Here is an 18,119-nt window from a genome sequence, read left to right as displayed (position 1 = left end):
TATATATTTGTATGTATGTTGTGTTTTTATGTTTACCGTATAGTGACATATAGACATAAATTCATTCTTATAAAATTTGGCTACCATTACAATTTACATAAATGAATTGAACGACCTTTTTCTTAAAAAAAAAATAAAAGAAAAACTAGAAAAATCTACAGGTTTAAGGCAAATACAATTGGAAGTATTTTAAAAAAAGTGTGTTTTTGTTAATACTAGAGTTGATGAATTCACGGAGTGTTCTATGTCATTTAATAGAATAATTTCTGGTATCACTTTTGTCAGTTCAATTTTCTGGCATTCGCTCAATAAAATCTGTAATTATTTTTTTCGTGTTTAGAGTGAAAAATCATAGCTAAATCACAATTATTTAAATCGATTTAAATAAATTTCAAAATAGTTATGCTGTTTTAGATTTAGGTTTAGTTGAAGCTGCCAGCCGAGTCCTTTATAAACTGGTTTAGATTCTTATTCCATTGGTTAGTTGCAACAAAATTAAGTTACGTTACTTTCCATGTTGCTCTTGGTCTGCCATCATTTACCTATTCTAATTCTTAAATTCGTATTGATATTATTGGCAATTTTAGAATGTGTACAACTTTTCTTTTTTATATAAAAGAATATTAATTTAATTTGAGGACATAGTTCGGATAAATACATAAAAATACAGTCATTTAGAAATATTTAAGAAAATATTACTTATTTTTTTGCTGTGTGATAAACATGAATATTTTGTTACAATAGTTTTCAGTTTATATGAGCTTAGAATATTTAAAATTTTTACATAAAATATAAAGATTGCAAATTTATCGCAGTTCTGACTTGAAGCGATAAAGATTAACTTTTTATATTTTTTATATATGTAGGTGGTGATTCATTCTGTTTATTAATGAAACTTACGAATAAATTTTTTTTTTTTATCTCTCATAGTTCTTATAATAAAATTTTTTTTTATTATTTAATTTAAAAATTTATGTAAAAATTTAGTTTTATCAAAAAAAAAAAAAAAATAATTGTAAACTTAAACATTCCGCAATTTTTAAAAAATTACATAATTATTCTTGCGGACATTGTTACGCTGTCATAGTCTAGGAAAGAGGCAAAAAAAATCGCGACCACACTAATAATAAAATTTATAAAAAAATTTAATTTAACAAAATAATATTCGCCTAATGATAAATTTTAAGATTAAAAACGGAGTTAGGTTTTCAAACGAGTTAAAATGAAAATTCTCGGGATTTTTTGGAAAAATACATTTTTGAGCAAGATTTACGAATATTATTTTTAAAGTTTACTAATCGAAAAATCTGTAATCAAATTAAAATTTCTTATATTCGAAATTTCTTATATTTTCAGAAAAACTGAGCCTGAATACATTTAATTCAAAACTCAAAAAGATTGCAATTTTGGCTAAATTATTTGGCTATATAAAATTTTGACCTTCCATATTTGGAAAAATTTTTTTGTCAAATTAAAAATCTTATAAATGTGTCCAGAAATGAAGAAAGTGGAAACCTTCATTTCGCATTACACTATTATAGAAATCTTATTATTCCGCTACATATTGGTCTTCTATTGTAATTTTCTGGTGTTACAAATGAAATCAAAATTTATTATGCCCAACAAATTATTTACTGAAGCGCATTATAATGAAATTTTAATTATGCAACGAAAGAACTAAAATATCAAACCATAAAAATTAATAAAACTTACATTTCTAAAAATATTTCAGTAAAATATTAAGTTTAGATTGGAACACATCCGAAAGCTTCTAACTAAAACTGAATCTTTGATTTTAGCTCTAGTTTATTTCTTGAAAATGAAATTTATACTGTTATTTATTTCATTTTTCTTTGGAGGACATTTGGACAATGTTAACAGTAAATAAAATTTTTGAATAAAGGAATTTAAGAATTTTATAAATTTTTCTTTTTGTTGTATAATTTTCTTTATCAGGTGAATATATCGTTACCAGAGATTTTAATGAATCGTTAGGAATGTTTTATGAAGATGGCAAATTATTCTATCCTATGCAAGAAAATGCTTTATTTTCTGTTGATATTGGAAAAAAATTTCAAAATATATCATCAATGCATTCATTTGAATGCATGTTTCGATTAAGTCCTTATAAGATTACCTCAAATACAAATTTTAAATTGATTAATATACAAGATAAGGATAATGAAATTTTTCAATTATCAGTAATTTTCGAACTTAAATATAAAATTATAAGAATTGAAATAAAAAAATATTCTCTACATGTAATTTATAAGTTTCGTTTAAAGAATAAATTAAATGTAAGTTTTTTGAATTGTAAGAATTTGCTTATTATTGTTCAATTATTATACAGTTTTTAGATGGTAAATGGCATAATATTATGTATGGAATTCACCAGGTAACTAAAGAACCATGGATTAAATTTTGGATTGATTGTGAAAAATTATGTTATTATGATGTTAAAAGAGAGGGCAAATCTGAAAATGATATCATAAATGTTAATAAAGCTCTTATATTAACTATTGGACAAATTCAAAATAAAGATCAAAATAAATCCATACCAGTAAGTATGTAGTAATATCAAACAGATTGATATTACTATTTGATATTTCTTTAATAGTACAATTTTTTTCAAACTTAACACATTGAGTGTCACATGTTTAATAACACTCCAAATGGCACTCCAAATTTCAAGTACAATTAACTTTTCTTTGTTTTGATTTTTTTTTAGATCGAAATTTCAAAAATGAGATTTTATGATTATTCTCGAATGCCAAATTCAACAATGTGTGAGTATATCGGAAAACCTCTAGATATTGAAGATTTTGATTACTATGATGAAAGTTTTCCGACAACAATTGAAAACTTTATTACTTCGTCCACACCAGCGCCAACACATACTCAAACTCATAATAATCATATATTAATTGCAATATCTTTTGTAGGATTTGTTTGGCGGTTTGTGCCGTAGCATATTTTGTGTATACAAATATTTTTAATAGATTTACCTAAAATGTTTTCTATATCCTGAATATTAATTTGAATATTACACAAAAAATAAGTGCTCTAATGAAATTTTACACATAAATATAAAAGTAATAAAAATTAATTTTTCTAAAATCTAAATGTATGCCAATATAAATGTATCACAACATCTATAAACGTTCATAAATTAAATTATGTAACTAAGTACTTCAAAATAATTTCATTCTGTGGTGGTGCAAGAGAATAGTTGCATGTAAATGCACAATGCATATCGACTTTTGGATAGCATTAATTGAAAAGATATCAAATAAGTATGCTGCAAAATTTCAAAGTAATGGTTAATGTTGCATTCGAAAGTTTTCTAATAATTAAAATAAAATCTTAATTATAACAATAAAAGTCGACCAAAAATGTTGTGAATCGGTAGAAAATGTTGTGAGTACATTTGTAAATATACTTATATTTCTTTCCCATTTTAGTCAACTAAATCCAAAATTTTAAAAAATACTAACAAAAAGGTGAATCATATAATTTTTTATATTTTGAATACTATGATTATTCTAATTTATAACATATTACTAATAGCATCGGCCCATAACTTCACTTCACATTATATGTAATAGGATTTCCATACAAAACAAATTTCCATCTATAAATTACGTCCAACTACTCCGAAACAGTTTGAAGTGTTACTTTCTTGTAATCGTGTTCTATTTCATGAGCCATATTTTATATTACTAATTTTTGTAGTAATGTTAGAAACTATTCATTCGAACATTTAAACTTTATTCTTTAATACAAAAAAGTATCTTCTAATAAATCATGTAATATGCATAGAAAACGTAAGCATTTTATTAAATTAGAAATCTTTATTAACAATCTATAAAAAAAAATACAAATTTTCCTTTTACAACCCAATTACCCCATCAAATTGATAAAGAAAACAAAGTGAAAATAATATAACTAAATTAAATCTCCTTTATAGAATTCACAATTTATTTTCCAACACTTTTCTTTAATATTTTCATTTCAATTAGCATCGTTTTCCTTATTCTGGGCAATATAAAAAAGAAAATGTTCCTAAGTCGAAATGAATTGTTTTATTAAAATGAATAGAATTCAAAATATTCCATCTTCCGGCGTATAACAAAAAAAAACAACATAAAAAAAAACAATTCCTTGTTAAATGTTTATTGTTTAGTTTACATCTAAATTATTCCCAATTTGAAAATGGATTTCGAACATAAGACGTGACCAACTAGACTAATTTTTTTTTCTCTTTCTATTTTTTTTTTGTGTATGTTTCATTTGTTTCGTTGTTTTGACAAGTTATTTTTGTGTCCCTGTTATTATTTAGCTGTTTAACCTTGAGAATGAAAAAAAGGTCCTTGTTAAAGATTCTATATTATTTTATTTTCATGTTTTAGTTTTTTTTTCTATTTAATCGCTCTTTGGAAAGGGCTTAAAATTGTTTATTGCTAGCCATATTTTTCTACAAATTTTCTGTTTTTATATTTCTAATGTCTAACCAGAAAAAATGAAAATATTTTCCGTATTTAATTTGAAAATTCGAAAATAATAAGAATGTGTCTACTTTCCAAAACAAACACTTTGTTAGAATGTTGTAAGTGCTTAAATTTCGGATGTAAACTTTTATAAAATATTAAACAAAATTCTGAATTTAAAAAAAATATAAATATTGTTTTTTATAGTATCGGTTCGTTAACGGAAAGCTCTCGTGTTCAGACTATGGACAGATCACTATTAAAATTGTTCTTGACATTGTATTACCTATTGACTTAATACGCAATATCGAATGCTGATATAAGACTAATTACCCCTATCTATATATCTTTTAAGCCTAGATATAGGATAGGTTAAGGCTATCTAGGCCGGGCTCATCCTTAATTTATATTTAATATAAAAAAAGACTACGGCAAGCTATTCAAGGCCTAGTTAATGCGACGATTTATAAAACTGAAGCTTATCTCTAAAAAACTAAGTGAATGGCTCTAATGCTCCCAAGTGGAATAAGGAAACAAAAAAAAAACGTGCAACTCATATAAAAAATAAATAATATTTTTTTTTCAAAGTATTGGAATTTGTTACTTTTGTTATTTGACGGAAAATTTTTGTTAAGTAAGTAGAAGTATGGTTAAGTAAAAGGAAACAAAAAAAGCTAAAAGAATTGTCTTAAAGTTCATCAGCATAATAACTCAGAAAAACCTTTTTGGCTAGGTTAATTGAATTTTCATAAATTGTTTAGAGTACGAATTATAGCATGAACTGAATTTATCTGTCGAAGCAGCAACTTTTGCAATATTACAACAATAATAGCAGCACGGTTTTAGTAATATCATCGAGACTATTAGGTATATGCTTCCCGTATTTGATATGTTTACATACATCATACAGAGATCTCAATGTTGACGTGATCACTCGACTATTTCTATAATAGTTTGAGTTAATTTACCGGCCGCGCGTTGCATACAATAAGGAAATGTGGTGGAGCCAAATTCCACATGTAAAGTTTTTGGTAGAAATGCTTTACTCGATGCCAGGGAAGTGCAAACAAACTATTTTTAAATTTAAACTTTCGTCTGTCTGTTTGTGCAGAGCAGTACCTTAAGTTCGGCTGAACTGATTGTGAGAGCGGGACGGTTTAATCAACTTAACTTTTCGAGGTATTCCCGAAAAAGAAATCGAACTGATTTTCATAATCTTCTGTAACACTTTCACTAGACAATACACACTGCTGCGAGTTACGCGTTGACACCATGGCATTTTTTCATTTTTTCTTTATTATAATAACATTTTTTTTTGCAATTAATTTTTTCATAATCACTTCATAAATATTTTTCTTCTCCTTTTCGTAATAAATACGAAGTACATAATATTAAATAAACATAATGTAAAAAATAAAACCGTATACAGCGAATAAATAACATATTGTTAAAATTGTATGACCAAAATTCCCGCATTACAAATTTAAAAAAAAGGAAAACTATATAATAGTAGCATATGTCAGTTGATTTAATGATGTCACAAGTAAAATAAACTTACACAGGTAAATATATTTTACATTTACCTGAAATACACATTTTGTATATTTATTTTTTTTTTCCGAGTTTATTTACATAATTTTTTATTTATATATCATTAAAAAATCTTTACGGGTATAGTAAAGAAATAATTTTACTTTAATAATGTAATATAGTAAAGCTATAAGGACATTTTTTACGTATATTGTAAAAAATATAAAAAAATGTTTCTGATTAAATATTGCAGTAAAAATTTCACGTATATAAGCAATGGTTCTCACTAGATACTTAAAACAACTTGTTATCCACTTGCTGCATTCTCTATAAATATCGAACATTTAGAAAAATCTATTCACATTCAAATAAATTGATTAATAAATATGCCTTCTTTCATCTTTAAATTAAATTCATCATTTCTTTCTCTTTGGGCGAAATTCTGGTAAAAATTATGTAGACAATATTTTTTCTATTAGAAAATATTAATTTAATTCCAAATTTATTAAAAAAGTTCTTGAAATATTTACTCGCATTGAAAAATTATAAAGAATGTGTATTACGAGTAAAATGGGTTAATTTTCAAAAGCGCCTTTGTCTCGATTGAACATTTATTAACGCATACAGTAAACCGGAAATGAAACACAAAACTTAATCAATATAAAGTTGCCAATAAACTTAAATATTGCTCTACAATTAGATATAAAAATTGAATAATTAAGTTTAAATTTTATATTGCGTGTTTTATAAGCTCGGGGTAGAATTATTCGGGGTTTTTTATAAGTCGAAATAATATATAATACTTCATAAATTGGCCTTGATTTTTATATTATGCTGTAGTAGTTAGGACAATTGTTAAAACAGCACGTTATGAAAACAGCACGAAAATTCGGTCAAAAAAGCAATTAAATGTAAAGTTTCAAATTTTCAGTTAAAAATCGAACTTTTAAATTAAAAAATTATAAAATATTAATAACATTAAGATTTGATTACGTTAAGATAAAAATTTAAACCATTATGATTCAAATTAATAAAAAATTCAATCTGATTTAACTTTTCCAAAATAATATCGAATTTCTTGAATATACAAAAATTTCCGAAGAACATATAATCTTAAACTGCGTAAAACACAATCTTCTCCATAAATCTCATAATTATCATTAACTATATAGCCTACGTATAAATATATTTTAATAATATACGAATGCAAAATCACATTTATCATTTCAATTCATAATAATTACTCATATATTACTCGCTCAAACATTTTAAATAATTTTACGAATTTTCATTATCCCTTTAAGTATTTTACCGTCATTGTATAAAAATATTTTATTAAAAATAGCACCATAATAAATTAAAAGAAAAGTTAAGTTTAAAAAATACATGCATTTTAATATTCCAAGTAAAAATTTTTATTTTCCATTATCTTCCATTCTTTTCCTCTTCCGCACTTTCAATAAATTCTTCAAATTTTTTGAATTTACAAAAAAAAAAAAACGAAAAGGAAAAAGGAAGTAGGTAAGTCACTTAAAGTGATAATCCTAATAATCTATATTTGAAATTCTCGACATTAAAATTAAGTCATAAACTTTTTAAAGCTATAAATTTTTTTTTTTGCTTGCCTTTTTAATGATACACCAGAGGAAAACTTCAGGTTTGTTCAATCTAATGATGACATTATTGCTTTCTTTATTAGTCTTCCTTTTTTCTTCAAAAGAAAAAATGTTTTTTTTTTTCTTCATATTTTATTTTTCAAAGGATCATAAAATTTTAATGCTTCACGAACGCCATCAGGGATTTCGAATTTCTTTGTATATTAAAAATATTTACACAAAAAAAAATATTCAAAAAAATGTTGGTTTTTTTTTAGTAACCGAAAATTAAAAAAAAAGTGCAATATATTATTATGAATAATGGTAATACGGAAAACTGTTTGTAACAAAAGTTTCAAGAATAATTTTATTAAGTATGTAGGTACACAATTAATTAAAATTATAAAATTTGCATAAATTTAGGCGTAATGTAATATTTAAAATTTTAGCCGTAATACATTAATGTAAAAGCAGAATAATTTATAAAACTTTAACCCCTTTAATGGGCCATTTAGGCGTATACTTATTTAAAAATTCTATTTATATCTAGTGTAAACAATCAACAGAACATAAATTTTATATTTAACTCCTTTATCATGATTATTTAACACTTTTTTTGCCAAGTAATTATAAAATTCAATATTTTTCTTTTTTGAATCTTACACAAGTATTGAATTTCCTAATAATCTCTTGTAAATAACCCTTCAATATCTGCATCTACCATTTTTAAATTTAAAATTTTTTTTTGCATTTTAAATTTAAAGAAAGAAAATTAATGAAGCAGCAACAAAATTTATACTAGAAATCTGCGCTACATTTCTAACATTTCTTTATTGCAAATTGAATTTCCAAACGCACTTTATTGCAGCCAGTAATTTTTGAACGATCTATATTTTCAGTGTATGTAGCGTGAATTTTACAAATGTACTACAAGCTAGAACTATTCTAGAAGTGAATAAACGAAAATCCCCTATCTCTTCCATACGTTGTCGGTGAACTATAAGACACCTATATTGCGTTATATTAAAATGATTTTTGATTTGATTCCATAAATCTTAAATATATAATAATATTTCACAGCATTCGAAGAAATTTTTGAAAAAGAAAAGAAAAATTTATTTCAATAAATTTTGTTCAAAGGCAAACAATTCTTTTTTGAGATATTTAAATTTACTTTCAAGTAAAATAAAAAAAAAATTGTGTGAAACGAACTGTTTCGGAATTCAGTTACCTTGAAGAAATTTATATACATTATACAAAATTCACTAATTTAATAAGACTTCAAACAAAAAATGATAAAAAAAAATACTTTGTATTTCTCTTTTGAAATTTGATTTTACTTTTGATTTTATGAAATGCAATTACTTAATACCTACTTATACCTAAAAGAAAATATTAAAAAATATATTAATCTACTTGTAAAACACATATAGTATGAATAAAAAAAACAAATGGCTACTTTACTTAATAAAACAAATTCAATAAAAAAAAAAAATAAAAATGAAAAAATTATTTGAAATTACAATTCGTTTCTTTTACTTGCATTCCTTTTGAGAGTACCCCAATATCCAAATATATTTCAGGTAATAAAGGAAAACTAAAGAGAAATAAATTATTAAAAATTGAGAAAAATAATAATGTAATAAACTTTCAAGAGAATTAATTGATTTATTTCATAAATATAAATCTGCTCTCTTTTCATTTTGTTCTCCTACACAAAATAACTCCTACGAGTATAAATCGGTATTTCAAAAAAATTTTTAATTATTACTATTTCGAAATAGTATAAACTGTTAGTGTAATACAAAAGTATTTATATTCTAATATTTCATACCAAGGTTTTGTTAATATTAATAAACATATTATTTTTGTTCTTTGAACGATCTTTGAATACCTATAAAAACGGAAAATAAGGAAGAAATAATATAGATATTATTAATTTCAAGAAGTCGGCAAGGGGATACCGTTTATGAATTTCTATTTTAATCATTAAAATAATATGTAATTTTTAGCACTTTTCCAAAAATTTTTTGAAAAAAAGTGCTTATTAGTTTCACTCTGTCCGTCCGTCCGTCCGTCCGTCCGTCCGTGTGTCTGTTTACAAAACTTCTACATTCTTAAAGATAGAAAGCTGAAATTTAATACGTACATAGATATTTACTAGAAACTTATTTTCGTAGAACAAAATTTTTACCTATCTCCCCCCCTTTAGAAGTTATACCCCCCCAAAGCACTAAAAATAGCCTACTTTAACTATTTGTTGCAATGAAACCACAAGCATTTTTGAAATTTTGCAAACGCAGAAAGGCAGTGGCTTGCTTACCCTACCGCGGTATACTATAGTTAAACTTTAGAAAAACAAAATGGCCGTTCAAATTTACCGTTATCTAAAGTCCTTTTTTTCCAAATTTTTGATGCCGTTTTTCTTCTAGACCCCAGCCTGTAGAAGCTTGAAATTTTTGGGACTTTTAGACATTAATAAATGCTTCATTTCGTTTGAAGAAAATTTTTTTCCATCTCCACCCCCTCTCAAGTTATGGCCACTTGAAATTTGTAAAATTTGAATTTTTGACACCTTATATTTCCGAAACCGCAAGCTTTTTCAAATTTCTATAAACGCAAAAAGCTAACGGTAAATTCCATGACATTAAAAAATATAATTATTTTTCTTAACTCACACAATTAACCCTTAAAATCGAGCATTATGTTAACCCCTCTTTATATTAATTTTTGCTTTATTTCAAAGACTGCATATATGCGTCATCCTAAATATATGCAATCCTTTTTTGAAATAGCTTTGTATATGAATGAAAATAATTTTAATACAATAGTGTGATAGGTATATATAGACTGTATTTAAAAGCAGAATTTTCACTTGTTGAAGGGAAAAGTGCTACAATACAAACCATTGGTTTGACCCAACTTTATTTAAATCGGTATGGATATGGAAGTAGAATACCATTTAATTAACACTTACAAACCAACAACCAGAATAGATATATAGTTGGTAGTGCCAACCATGTGATTTCCGTACTAATAAACGATTACGAATTCGTTTTCCTGATATTCACATAGTTCGTGCTCGAATTAAAAATTGTATAGACCTTAACTATCTCAACAACTTTAATAAGAACTAAATGGCCACTTTACCATAATATTTTGTGTGCAAAATTTTTTGATATAATATAAGCTGTGGTATTTACCATAATAAATTATTATTGTAATAATTTGATCTGAGCTTGTCTGAATTAGTCTTTGAAATATAGCTGGTACGGGCGGACGGACAAATATGGTTTAATCAATTCAGAACTTGACACTGTAACATTTATTTCTCAGCCATACAAACGAAATAATAAATTCATAATACTCTTAAGAACATAAATTCGTAGGGTTATAAACAAGTGTCGTAAGGAAAAAAACAATTTTTTTTAATTTGTGATTTAAATTTGTTTACAGTACTTAATCTATAAATTATCAAAAGAACTCTTTATATAATATCATTAACTGAAATAAACTGAAATTTTAACAAATATAACTGGAGCAAATAAATTTTAATCAATAAAAGAATAATAAACAATAATAATATAAATTATATGGTTATTTAAATTTCGAGCAATTTTCTTGTTTTGTTTTCAAAATGTTGCCGTAAACAATAATAATATTATGTCATAAACTACATAATACCAATTATAATTTAGCGGGATTTAGCTGTGTACATAAAGAATTGTTAAAGTTAAATTGAAATGAGTATACATTTGAGTATGAAGCCTTTTAGAAACTGAATTTACGATATTGTTTTTAATAAGTCGGTAAAAAACTAGTATAAAATTATATAGTTCACTAAATACCCAATATAAAAAAGATAAAATTTTTTTATCGTTAATTCCTAATTTTAAATTTTATAATTAATTATTTAATTATAGTTTATTTTTTTCAGAAAATAATTGAAACCGATTATATAAAACGGGATACTTAAATAAATGCTTATCATAGCTATTGAAAGAATCTTTTTTTAAGTGCATTAATTCAATATGGTGAAAGTGCAAGCGCAAATTTTAGAGTAAATATTCTTAAACCGCGCACATGTAATTAAACTTTACAATACTATATATGTATTACTTTTTTCTTGTATAGAAGACTAAAAATATTTTAGAAGCTTAAACACTTACATTTTAAGTACTAGCTAATTTAATTTAAGTGTTAGCTAATATTTTAAATTTTTAAAGGCTTGAAAGATATTAATACTAATAAATACAAGATAACTCTTTATTACATAAACGCATCTAAAATTATTACAGAAATTTTCCTATTATATACACATTACCACCATTCTCTACCATAAGCAGATAACGGTATGTAAAATCACAAATATCTTTTTGTTTTTATCCTTTTTCGCTCCTGGGAGTAGCATAGGGCTGGTATATATGATATCGCTAAACCATGAACAAGTTTCTACATCATTGAGTTTACTAAGTAGGTGACGAACCTACCGTAATCACAAATCATTATTAAATCTTAATTTACAAAAATATTTAAATATTAATTTTTGGATTTTATATCTCCGATTTGTGTTAAAAATGAGATTTTACCGGAAATGATTAAAAAGAATAGTGGAACGTTTATGTTTCAATAAAGCGAGAAACAACTATGCATATGTAAATTTCGATATAAACTTAAATTATTTTTTAATTTAATAATAGTTATTAAATTTTATATTTTATAATTTAACAGAGCATAACGAGGCAATATATCTAATTTACCAGAAGAAATTTTAACGAAAAAAAAATTTATTTTAATATTTTCCCCTCATATCTAAATTACTCGTACAAATTAGAACACTATTAGCTCTCTAGTTTTATCTCTCTAATTGTTAGACTCTTTTTCTCAAAAATTCTTGTAATAACTATTTGTATGGGAACAGAAAATTTATCTAATCTAGAATCTTACTAAACAATATTAAGATATTAATAAACGAAAGCACTTATTTAATTTATACTATCCTAAAGAGACATACAAATTTATAGAAATAATTTTCAAAAGAACGTATACATTTTTTATAGTACTAAGTGCAAAAATTCTTTTAAATTTTCATAACTATTTCAAAATATATAGAAACCTTTACAAAACCAGAAGAATATATACGCCTAACAGCTGTATGGTATTTAAAAATTTATGTTTTTCTAAATGTACGCAAAACCGGAAAAACCAAAAATTGTAACAAATTTAACGAAGCATTCAAAAATTATTAATACTTTAAAAAAAATTTGTTATATAATTTTCTCTTTGAAAACTATAATATAATAGTAAAAGAATTTTAAATAAATATACTATATATATGCATCACATTTATAAATACGTTATGGGTACTCGTTTTCCTTATAAGCGACACTATATTTTCGCACAAATAATGGCCCTACTTAAAAACACTATTGAAATGTATACTATAAGTACTTATACAGTATGTTCATTTTTTCGTCTTGGTAAATTTATTATTTTATTGTAACTATAATTTTACGATGCCGATGTTATGGTAGACTTAGCGGAAACAAAATTTATTAACCAAAATTTTTCCTATATTAAGTTTTTAAAGATAAAGATAATATTATTATACTTAAATATATTAAAATTAAGCTTCCGTGAATTTTAAATGATCTGATAAAATTTAAAGTTTTTATAACTTTATTCCACTTAAGGAAAACACTTAATTTATTGACAAGAAAAAGCCTATGATGTGTACAGCATATTGCCGACTTATTTTTTCCAAATAAATTAAATTTATTTCAATTATTAATTAAAATATATACGAGTAATTCCTATAAGAATTGTTAAAAATCTTAAATTATGTTGCTAGTTTCAAAGGACATTTTTTTTAAATAAAATTATTTAGATTACGTCAATAAATTACAGACTAATTATTCTAAATAGTGGGTGAAAACAATTCTTAACTTTCTATGTTTTAGATAAGTGCCTTCTCATAAAAAAATTTAATTAAAATATGTCGGACAACAAAAAATTTTTTTTTTACATTTTTAGTTTCAAAAGTGTTAAAGTTACCTGATTAATTGTCAGCAATTCTATAATAAATGTAAATTCAGTTTTCTGTAATCTGTAATTATTGAAATTGAGTTAACATAAAGACATACTCGTATATTCAAACTTATAAAACTTAGAAAGTCAAGAAAATTTATTACTCGGGTTTTAATTAACATAATCATATAGCAATATTATGTTCACAGGGGTTATAATGAAAAAGTACAAAATAATAAATATTTTATCAAATATTCAATAATCTATATTTATTAAGTAATAAGTGTATCGGTATAATATAATAATTATTGATAATGCTATTACGCTATTATAAAATTACTGAATAATAAGTGCGACCGTAAAATATTTTTAAAAAGCAATTCCTCATAAAAGTTTGTTTACATGATAGGATCGGGTTTTTTTTATATTTTGTAGGGTTATAATTCTATTTTTGGTAAAATTCAAAATATCGAATTTAAATCTTTATGACTTACTAATATTAATAATTAAATACGCTCCCAGTCTTAGCTTAACATTTCTAAATAATAGCTATAGTCCCACCCTAAGTAAGAATACAGCCTTAATTTTTAAAAATTAATACATTTATTTTTAAACTGCAAACGAATTTAGGCTCTTGTCATGATTTGGGAAAAAATTAACGAATTCAGTAAAATCTTAATTCATGATCGGCGGATAATTTCATTCGTCAGATCCAAGATTTCGCTACTTTAAGACGTCATAAATTCGGCAATTATTCGTCTAAAATTTAGACTAATTCGCTAATCATCGCATCGCCGATCATGATAAGACCCTTAAACTGAATTTGTTTTGAAATTATCCAAACGTTTTTTATATGAAATAAATTGGCGAACGCAATTTATTTGCGGCGCGTAATTACCGAATGATTTACGTTGTAGTTTTCTTACGAATAAAAACTCTTTAAGAAATTGATTAATCAAAATTGACTGTGCACAAATATCTTTATGTACATTGTGTTTATTCTATATACACATAAATTTTTATAAACTAATATTAAAAAATCCAAATTACATAATTTATTTTGCAAATAAATATTTCAAAATTCAATCGTAATATTTTGAAGAAAAGAATATTGTTGTAACCAGTTAGAAGAGTCAAATAAGATTAAATTTAAAATTTTTTGACAAAAATTATAAAAATTTTTAAATTCATTTTCATGTTTTTTTTTCTCTTATCAAGTGAAAATTATCAAAGAGATAATAATTATGGAGATATTCTTACTTATTTCACACTTATTCTTAGTACATAATTAATTTTGTTTTTATAAAAAGCAAGATAAATCCAGGAAATCAATCTCCGTCTTTCAATAAATAATATTACATAAAAATTAATTCTGTCTTGTAAATAGGCACTAATAATAAAAGAAAAACTAAAAATAATAAAAAGTTATCAACAAAATAAGAAATTATAAAATTTTTGGAAATTTATAAAAAATCGTGGAACTGAGGTTATAAAATATCACATATATGTATATAAAAAAAGGTCTTTGACTTTCAATTATGTTATATATTGCAAATTACGATAAGAATTATAACAAAAATCTGATAGCAAATCTTAATTTAATTTGACCTATTCAACTAATAAAATTTCAAAAATTAAATTATATTGGAGTAGGCCCTAAGTCTAACAATTAAAAATTGAAATTTTTACTAAGCAATTATTTTCTTTCCATACAGCCATATATTATTCTAAAAATTTAAGAGTTTGAAGTAATATTTTTTTTAAAATCAAAAATAATAGCAGCCGTACCTTAATTTTCTCGAAATTTTTTAATATTAATCAAAATATTTTGGCATTACATAGCAAAATTTTTATTAAGTTTATTCACATTTTCTACATTCTGTACGACAATAACAATAATTGCTAAGTAAAATTTTATTCTAAAATTAAAATATTTATAATTTTTTAAAATTAATTAATAAGGTAATAAAATAAAAATTTCTTAAGTATTTATTACCGTTAATTATTATGTCATATAATGTCATTACGCTTCTTTAATGAAAATTTATAACATTTTTAATAATTATTGTTATTAAGGTATAAAAATCCAAAATAATTATCAAATGCGATTAAATAAAATTTTATAATTTTAAGCTATGGTATTAGTTGGGATATTTGGGTATTTCTTTAATATAACTTATACTCGTATATAGGTGCAAAGATAGAATTTCCTACATAAATAAATTTAATTGTATTCTATAAAAATCAATAAATTAACTACCTCGTAGTATTTATATAAATTAAATTGAATTTTAGAAATTTATTTTAATAGAGAACACACAGTTGAAGAGTTAAAAATGATTTCTTTTAATTTTTCATTATTTCTATTAATTTTTGGAATTGGCTGGAGTCACAGTTTACCATTACAACAGAATTTATCACTTTACAATGATGATCAAGATTCATTTTGGGATAAAATCGATTTAGAAGAATTAAATTTATCATGTAAACCTTTATGTGATCCGGCCAATGGTGATGTTGATGTTAAATTTTATTTGTATACCAGAAAAAATCCGTCAGTTGAAGAAAAACAAGAATTAAAATCTAGTGATTCTGAGACAATCAAGAATTCGAATTTTAACTATCGGAAACCAACAAGGTATATAATATTGAACATTATGAATTATTCACTTTTTTGTGACAACTAAAATTTTAAATATAATATATATTTTTTTTATTCATTTTTCTATATAGATTTATTATACACGGCTGGAATAATAATTATGGATCATCAGTAAATAGAGTTATAACCGAAGCATATCTTCATAAAGATGATTATAATGTTATTGTATTAGATTGGAGCTCTTGTTCAAAAACAATAAATTATTTTGCAGCTAGATGTTGTGTTGATAACGTTGGAAAGCAACTTGCTAAATTAATAGATATTTTAAATGAAAAACATAAACTTAAATTTCAACAAATTAAATTAATTGGTCATAGTTTAGGAGCTCATGTAGCAGGTTTTGCTGGAAAAAATATCAAAAGAGGAAAACTTCCTTCAATTATTGGTTTAGATCCAGCACTACCATGTTTTAAAGTTGATGCAATTGATGAACGTTTATCTGCTGGTGATGCAGAATATGTTGAAACAATTCATACAAATGCTGGTATATTAGGATTTTTTAATCCAATTGGTATAGCATCATTTTATCCAAATGGTGGAACAAAACAACCAGGATGTTTAAAAATTTCATGCTCACATAGTAGATCATTTCAATATTATGCTGAATCAGTTGAAAGAGTTAATGAATTTATACCAAAAAAATGTAATAATATGGAAGAAATTAAAAAAAATAATTGTAATATAAATGCAGATGATATAAGAATGGGTGGTAAAACAAATAATGATAAAGCAGATGGTATATTCATTTTACCAACTAATAAAGCATATCCTTATGCGATTGGAGAGCATTAAGACTTTAAAATAGAAAATGTGATAAAAAATCTAATGTTAATTTTTTACAGTTAAGGTACTAAATTTAAGAAATTATTTTATTTTATTAATAAACTGAATCAGTTTTTAAATTTTGTTTTTTTTTTTTTTAATGTTGAATCACTTACAAATTTTTCGAATTTGAATAATATTTCAAAAGAAATTCATGAAGAAATGTAATTAAATTTAGTGTATACTGAATAACCTTAATTTTTAATCAAAAATATAAATGTAGCAGTTTTTAAAAAACATATTAAGTTTTGATTTTTAATAATTTTAAGTTTCTTATAAACTATTCAATTGATTCTAGTCTATAAATTGCATTTCATTTACATTTTACAAAATATGAATTTCTTTGTTTAATATAAACACATTCATTTACATATGAATAAACTCTATTATTTAATTTATTAACAATGTTGAAAGATTTTTAAAAATATTTTTAAAATGGATTCAAATACTAAGCTTTGCTTTGTTTTAAAACACCTGCACAAATATTATGAAATGTACACACTTCTATTTTGCGGATGAAAATTCGTACGAGTATTACAAAACTAAGAAAACTAAATATGTATATTGCAAAATATTTGTTTGCACTTTCTACAATTTTCATAATAGTTAACATGTAAAACAATATTAACAAGTAAATTTTAATATGCAAATTGGAATTAAAAACAACTCATCAATTAATCAAAACACTTAATGGTGACATAATTACATAAAAAATTAACACAAAATTCAATTAAGACCTCAAATCTTGAAATTAAATTATACTTAGCTTCAATGTTGAGTACCCTTTCAATGAACTTAAAAATGTAAAATCAATGTAACAAATCAAACAAACTTTTGCTAACCGGGTATTACGAGCGCCCCTAATCATGGTCACATTGTTATTTTTTCCTACACTAAATTAATTTGTGATTTATGCCACGCATGTATCCCACCCGGATGATTCAATATCACAAATGATTCAATATAAATACAATAGCAGTTGCTGGAACACTTATT

The 18,119-nt window shown here is 24.2% G+C and overlaps 1 protein-coding gene across 1 annotated transcript; it reads left to right on the top strand.

The window, feature by feature from the left end:
• The first annotated feature begins 2,377 nt into the window (after nucleotides 1-2,377).
• On the top strand, nucleotides 2,378-17,181 carry LOC129615181 (phospholipase A1-like). Its single transcript, XM_055530280.1, has 4 exons — nucleotides 2,378-2,560; nucleotides 2,729-2,955; nucleotides 16,002-16,277; nucleotides 16,373-17,181. The coding sequence occupies exons 1-4, from the start codon at nucleotides 2,378-2,380 to the stop codon at nucleotides 17,091-17,093; spliced, it is 1,407 nt and encodes a 468-aa protein (XP_055386255.1). The 3' UTR covers nucleotides 17,094-17,181.
• Nucleotides 17,182-18,119: the final 938 nt, after the last annotated feature.

Source organism: Condylostylus longicornis, unplaced genomic scaffold (genome assembly GCF_029603195.1).
Source record: "Condylostylus longicornis isolate FDR11 unplaced genomic scaffold, ASM2960319v2 ptg000135l, whole genome shotgun sequence".
NCBI lineage: Eukaryota > Metazoa > Arthropoda > Insecta > Diptera > Dolichopodidae > Condylostylus > Condylostylus longicornis.
Note: the sequence above shows the minus strand (reverse complement) of the source record. Positions and strands in the feature narration are given on the sequence as shown.

Excerpts from the sequence above, each read along its gene's own strand:
- LOC129615181 (XM_055530280.1), top strand. The coding sequence starts at position 2,378 with ATGTATGGAATTCACCAGGTAACTAAAGAACCATGGATTAAATTTTGG. Across the intron at positions 2,956-16,001 it reads TTTGTAGGATTTGTTTGGCG|TCTATTAATTTTTGGAATTG; the intron begins GTTTGTGCCGTA and ends TTTTTCATTATT. Across the intron at positions 16,278-16,372 it reads AACTATCGGAAACCAACAAG|ATTTATTATACACGGCTGGA; the intron begins GTATATAATATT and ends TTTTCTATATAG.